This window comes from Penaeus japonicus, unplaced genomic scaffold (assembly GCF_977035675.1).
Source record: "Penaeus japonicus unplaced genomic scaffold, GWHDUDI00000001_assembly GWHDUDI00000030, whole genome shotgun sequence".
NCBI lineage: Eukaryota > Metazoa > Arthropoda > Malacostraca > Decapoda > Penaeidae > Penaeus > Penaeus japonicus.
The window spans coordinates 1755959-1763458 of record NW_028234432.1 but is presented as its reverse complement, the minus strand read 5'-3'; the positions used below and the strand labels follow the sequence as shown (position 1 = coordinate 1763458).

The following is a 7500-nucleotide window of genomic DNA, read 5'->3' as shown; positions in this document are numbered from 1 at the left end:
GGCGGCTTCGTCTCATCAGGAAGTACCGAAGTACCCACACCTCGGCACTCTGTTACCCCCCCCCTCCCCTCCTCCCCCTGCACCCCCCCATGCCCTGCCTTATACTGTAAAATCATTCTCTCTTTTTTATGTCTCTCTTCCCTCTTACTTTTCTGCTTATTTTTTTCTTTCTTTCTCTTTATTAATCCTTTCTTTCTCTTTAATCATTTTTCTCTTTGCTTCTCCTTCCTTCTCCTTCCTTCCTCTTTTGTCTGCCTTTCCCCTCATTCTTCCTTCTCATCTCTCCTTCCCTCTTCTTCTATCTTCCTCTTCTTTCATCTGCTTTCTTCATCTTCCTTTTGTCCATTTCTCTCTCCTTCCAATTTCTCCCTACATCTCCCTCCTTCTCTCCTTTTCCTCATGCACATTCTTCTTTCATTCATACTATTCCACCTTCATCTTACTTCTTCTATCTACTTCCTCTTTCCTCCTCTATCTTCCTCCTCTTTCCACGCGCCTCCACCTACCCACATCTCCCTCCTTCTGTCCTCCTTCTCTCCTTCACCCCCCCCCCTTCCCCCCTCGCCCCACCTTCCTTACCACCTCCTGCACATAAGCGTATTTACCTTGTACTTCGCCAGTGTACCGAACACCAGTTGTTGATAAGCTGTGTAAAAGAAACATATGTTGTTTTGCAGGTGTTTTTACAATGCTTCCTTTTTAGCTCTTTCCTTACAAGTCAAAAGGACGACAGAAGGAGATGCACTGTTTTCTTTCGTGTGTATTTACGCTGGCAATATACATATATATATATATATATATATTTTTTTTTTTTTTTTATCATCATTATTGATTTTTTATTTTTCTGTGTGTCTATGTGTGTGTTTGTAAGTGGTGTGTGTGTGTGTATGTGTGTGTGTGTGTGTGTGTGTGTGTGTGTGTGTGTGTGTGTGTGTGTGTGTGTGTATGTGTGTGTGTATGTGTGTGTGACATAGAGAGACAGAGAGAGATAGAGATAGATAGACAGATAGAACGAGAGAGAGCGAGCGAGAGATAAAGAGAGAGAGAGAGAGAGAGAGAGAGAGAGAAAATTTGAGAGAAAATTTAAAGAGTTAGACGTTGCAATACCCATAAATCTTTTGCAGCATCATGAAAATTCTTTCTCTCAAACCCCACTGTACTAAGATGCCTGCATTGTTTTTCACACATTTTCTCACAGCGTTCTTAGCACATATTTCTTCTTCCTATGCAAGAATAACTTTTTTTTCTGTCCAAATTTCACAGAGATAGAATCATATTTACCAAAAGCAAATAAACAAAGAAATATAATGATTGCATTTGCAGAAATAAACATTTGCAAAGAGAGTCAGCCTAATACATGATGGAGTACCTGTAGTAACAACCTTTAGATATGAGCATTGTTGTTAGAGTTGGTAACACTGGTAGCTGGTTGTTGTATATTCTTTGTTAGAAATTGGATTGGCAACAGTTGCCATGCTATGATGCTTCAGTGTTTGTACAGTATACAATTGTTATACAGTTGTACATGTCCAGTGTGAATTAGTAGTTACACGAGTAATGTTACATTGTACCTAAATCGTGATAACAACTGTAAATTCTTTATGATAATAGATAATTACAGTAATAAGGGTTACAGCGGTTACTGATAATCATGATAAGCATAATTAATGGCAATGGTTATTGATATAGATTCAGTAATCAGTTAATGATAAGAAAGATAATGATCTTAATCATGATAACAACGATAATGATGATGATAAGGATAATGACAATAACAATGATAATAATAGTGATAACAACGACATTGCTAATAATATTGATAATAAAAATGAACACAATAATAATGATAATGATAACAATAAGGATGATCATAATGATTATGACAAGGCTAACAATAATGACATTGTTAATAATAATCATCACTACAATAATGATAATATTGATAGTAAAATTGATTATGATAATTGTAATGATGATAACAACAATAATAACAAGGATAAGATGATAATAACAATAGTAAAAATGATAATTTTCATATTGACAAATGATAATAAAATGATAGCAATAATAATAGTGATGAAATAATGATTGTGAAAGTAAGAATAGTGATAGTTTTAGTAATGATAATGATAGTAGCAATATTTGTAATCATAATGATTATCATTATAATGATAATCAGTCATGCCATCATTACAATTGCTTTTATATCTATCATAATCATAGTATTATTAGAATTATATTATTATCAATTAAACACTACCATTCACGACTATAAGTATTAATTTAATATTGTTATCATTATTATTATCATTATCATTATTAATATTATCACTGATATTAGAATTGTTAGTATCATCATTATTCACATTATTATAACTGTTATTATTATTATCATTACTGTTATCATTATTGTTATCATCATTTATGTTATTACTTTTATCATCATCTTTTTCATTATCATTATCATTATAATGGTAACGATGATAATAACAATAATGTTAGTAATGATAACAATGATGATAATCATAATCACAAGGATGACAATAACAACAATAACAATGATAATGATTATATGATGATAATAAGATAGACATGCTATTCATTATTCATAAGATTGTCATTAGCAAAATGGTTATTACAGAAATGATATCAACAACACACCCCATAACCAAGACCAGAGCCAGAAAATAACATACCTATCCCACCACCATTACAATCCGCCTCGATTGACCCCTCATGACCTTTCATCTCTTCCCCCTTGACCCTTACAGTCCGGAGGCGAGGTCAGACTGCCGCTATCCCAGGGCATCGCCGGTCACGTGGCCACGACGGGACGGTTGCTCAACATTAAGGACGCCTACGCCCACCCACTCTTCTACAAGGGCTTTGACGAGTGCACGGGATTCAAGACCAGGTAAGGAAGGAGGGGGGGGGGCAAGGGGAGGTGGAGGGAGGGAGAGACTCTCTCTCTCTCTCTCTCTTTCTTTCTCTCTCTCTTTCCTTCTCTCTCTCTCTCTCTCTCTCTCTCTCTCTCTCTCTCTCTCTCTCTCTCTCTCTCTCTCTCTCTCTCTCTCTCTCTCTCTCTCTTCCTCTCTCCTCCCCCCCCTCTCTCTCTCTCTCTCTCTCTCTCTCTCTCTCTCTCTCTATCTCTTTCCTCCCCTCCTCTCTCTCTCTCTTTCTCTCTCTCTCTTTCTCTTTCCTCCTCTCTCTCTCACTCTCTCTTTCCTCCCCTCCTCTCTCTCTCTCTCCTCCCCTCCTCTCTCTCTCTCTCCTCCCCTTCTCTCTCTCTCTCTCTCTCTCTCTCTCTCTCTCGCCTCTCTCTCTCCTCTCTCTCCTCTCTCTTTCTCTCTCTCTCTCTTCCTCCTCTCTCTCTCTCTCTCTCTCTCTCTCTCTCTCTCTTTCCTCCCCTCCTCTCTCTCTCTCTTTCTCTCTCTCTCTTTCCTCCCCTCCTCTCTCTCTCTCTCTCTCTCTCTCTTTCCTCCCCTCCTCTCTCTCCCTCTCTCTCTCTCTCTCTCTCTCTCTCTCTCTCTCTCTCTCTCTCTCTCTCTTTGGGACAGAGATGGAGATGAACAGCGGCGCTTCCCCTACAAATATCAGATAAAAAAGTGAGAGAAAGAAATATCGTCTCTGGAAGCGATATGATGACGTCAGCAACTTTGGGCTGGTGGTGTCATTTCCCGAATTTTATTTCCTCTTCTTATTTTGTGCGGCTCTTTTATCATATTAATTGGGTGAGAGAAATGAGCGGTTACTATGGATATTGCTGCTGTTATCATTGTTTGTGTTTATTAGTTTTATTATTCTTATTGACATTATCATGATAACCGTTGTTATCATTATCATTATTGTCGTTGTCCTCATTATTATTTTTGTTAATATTATCATTGTTGTCATCGTTATTATTGTTATTATTATTGTTGTTATCATTTTTATTATTGTTGTTATTATTGTTGTTATCAAAATTATCTTTATTACCATAGTTATCTTTATCATCATTATTATTAATGTTATTATTATTATTATTATCTTTCATATTTATCATTTATATTTATCAGTATTAATATTTATCAGTATTTTTGTTATTATTATTGATATTGTTATTACTACTACTGCTACAACTAGTATTATCATTGTTATTGTCATTCATGATTATCGTTATCATTATTGTTGTTATTATTATCATAATCGTTATCATTATCATCATTAGCATTATTGTTCTCATTTTTACTGTATTATGGTCATAATTATTTTTATAACATCTTTATTACCATTATCATTACTATTGTCATTACTACTACTTTCATTCTTCTACTACCACTACTACTACTACTACAACTACTACAACTGCTACTATCACTATAATGATTTTTATCATTATCATTGTTATTAACATTATTATTACTACTTATCTACTAATACTAACGATAATGACTATAGTAACGATAGTGATGACACTATAATATAATATTCTTATTATTGTTCTCATTACTTTTATCATTATTATTATATAGAGAACCTCTGCCCAATGATAAGATAATAAATAAATCACTTAAAACATAATACAAACGGTGATGTGATCCATAGAAAGATAATATTTTTCTTTACGGTTTATGCGCTATCAGTGGTACAAACGCAGCGTAAAAGCGCTATATTAGGTCAGAGCCACAGCATTTCGTTGCAATTGACACGTGCAACTAACAGACAACTGTCTTCACTCGACCTCTCTTGTCTGACCTCCTCATTCTCTTTCTTTGACCTCCTGACTCTATGAAACTTGTATACAATTATATCGCATAAACAATTGCGTGCGGTGACCTTTATATCCTATACGTGACTGTAGCGCGATTGTAAGGAAAAGGATTATCGTGACACAAAGCGTATCTCTGACCAGGTCTGACCGCTGGGTGACCTCTGGAATGCCAGGTGTGCCTTCATTGAGGTGCAGGTTGTAGGTGTCTACTCCAGACCCCCTACAATTATTATCATTGTCATAATTGTTATTATTATTATTATCATCATTATCATCATTGTTATTACTATTATTGTTACAACTATCATTATTATCATTAACATTATTATTACTATTATTATTATTATCATTATTATTATCACTATTAGTTATTTTTATTATTATTATCATTACTATCATTATTAATTATTTTTATTATTATCATTGTTATCATAAATATTATCATCATCACCATCATTATCATAATTATTATCATCCCCATCATTATCATAATCATTATCATCCTTATTCTTATTCTCATTACCCTTATTATTACCTCCATTATTATTAGCATTACTAAGATCACTGCTAATATTTTGAATAATGACATCACCATAGTAACAGCTCTATTGCTTTCCTATTGTTGCTGAATTTATCATTGAATATTGCCTTTAACATTCATGTTCTCAACTCTTCCCTTATTACCATTATTCATGACCCTCATTCCTACTCTTTCTCGCTCCTGCATCATTTACATGTTTATTCATTTCTCCCTTTTGTTTTTATTTATGTCGTGGTGAGAGATCACGCATGGCTGCCTTTTCTATGTTCGTTCTTACACTTTCTCTTTCTCTCTCTCTCTCTCTCTCTCTCTCTCTCTCTCTCTCTCTCTCTCTCTCTCTCTCTCTTTCTCTCTCTCTCTCTCTCTCTCTCTTCTCTCTCTCTCTCTCTCTCTCTCTCTCTCTTTCTCTCTCTCTCTTTCTCTCTCTCTCTCTCTCTCTCTCTCTCTCTCTCTCTCTCTCTCTTTCTCTCTCTCTCTCTCTCTCTTCTCTCTCTTTCTTTCTCTTTCTCTCTCTCTCTCTCTCTCTCTCTCTCTCTCTCTCTCTCTCTCTCTCTCTCTCTCTCTCTCTCTCTCTTTCTCTCTCTCTCTTTCTCTCTCTCTCTCTCTCTCTCTCTCTCTCTCTCTCTTTCTCTCTCTCTCTCTCTCTCTCTCTCTCTCTCTCTGTTTCTCTCTTTATCCACTCTCCCTACTTCTTCCGCTCCCGCACTCCATCTTCCATCCGTCTCTCATCCCCCTTCCCTCCTCCTCCCCTCCCTCATCCTATCCTCCTCCCTCATCCTTCCTCCCTCCCTCATCCTTCCTCCCTCTTCCCTCCCTCCCTCATCCTTCCTCCCTCTTCCCTCCCTCCCTCATCCCTCCCTCCCTCATCCTATCCTCCTCCCTCTTCCCTCCCTCCCTCATCCTTCCTCCCTCTTCCCTCCCTCCCTCATCCATCTCCCCCTCGACCCCCTCGCCCCACCTCGCCCCCCCTCCCCCCCCCCAGTTCTCAAGACGCCGCTCCCCTTCCTCGTTCCTCCCATTCCTCTTGGACGCGCGCCATGTCAGCCTCTTGGAGTTTTAACACTTTCGTTTCTTTCATGAATACCGAAGAGAGAGGGAGGGGAGGGAAGGGGGGGAGGGGAGGGAGGTGAGGGAAGGGGGAGAGGGGAGGGAGGTGGTAAGGGAAGGGGGGAGAGGGGAGGGAGGTGGTAAGGGAAGGGGGGGAGGGGAGGGAGATGGGGGAAAGGGGGGGAGGGGAGGGAGGTGGTAAGGGAAGGGGGAGAGGGGAGGGAGGGGGTAAGGGAAAGGGGGGAGGGGAGGGAGGTGGGGGAAGGGGGGGGGAGGAGTGGGAGGTGGTAAGGGAAGGGGGAGAGGAGTGGGAGGTGGTAAGGGAAGGGGGAGAGGGGAGGGAGGTGGTAAGGGAAGGGGGAGAGGGGAGGGAGGTGGTAAGGGAAGGGGGAGAGGGGAGGGAGGTGGTAAGGGAAGGGGGAGAGGGGAGGGAGGTGGTAAGGGAAGGGGGAGAGGGGAGGGAGGTGGTAAGGGAAGGGGGAGAGGGGAGGGAGGTGGTAAGGGAAGGGGGAGAGGGGAGGGAGGTGGGGGAAGAGAGGGGAGAGGAGGGAGGTGGGGGAAGGGGGAGAGGGGAGGGAGGTGGGGGAGGGGGGAGAGGGGAGGGAGGGGGGGGAAGGGGGAGGGGGGAGGGTGGGGGGGGGAGGGGGAGGGGGGAGGGAGGTGGGGGAAGGGGGAGAGGGGAGGGAGGTGGGGGAAGGGGGAGAGGGGAGGGAGGTGGTAAGGGAAGGGGGAGAGGGGAGGGAGGTGGGGGAAGGGGGAGAGGGGAGGGAGGTGGGGGAAGGGGGAGAGGGGAGGGAGGGGGGGGAAGGGGGGAGGGGAGGGAGGTGGAGGAAAGGGGAGGGAGATGGAGGAAGGGGGAGAGGAGAGGGGGTGGGGGAAGGGGGAGAGGAGGGAGGTGGGGGAAAGGGGAGGGAGATGGGGGAAGGGGGAGAGGAGAGGGGGTGAAGGAAGGGGGAGGGGAGGGAGGTGGGGGAAGGGGGAGTGGAGGGAGATGGGGGAAAGGGGAGGGAGATGGGGGAAAGGGGAGGGAGATGGGGGAAGGGGGAGAGGAGAGGGGGTGAGGGAAGGGGGAGGGGAGGGAGGTGGGGGGAAAGGGGAGGGAGATGGGGGAGTGGAGGGAGATAGGGGAAAGGGGAAGGAGATGGGGGAAGGGGGAGAGGAG

The 7500-nt window shown here is 42.1% G+C and overlaps 1 protein-coding gene across 1 annotated transcript in view; it reads left to right on the top strand.

Moving 5' to 3' along the window:
• Positions 1 to 7500, top strand: part of LOC122266668 (cGMP-dependent 3',5'-cyclic phosphodiesterase) — a gene marked incomplete in the record, with an annotated part of 87192 nt that overhangs the window by 34446 nt on the left and 45246 nt on the right. Inside the window, 1 exon segment of the mRNA XM_086554604.1 lies at positions 2772 to 2914. Coding sequence (XP_086410730.1) covers positions 2772 to 2914 — 143 coding nt within the window.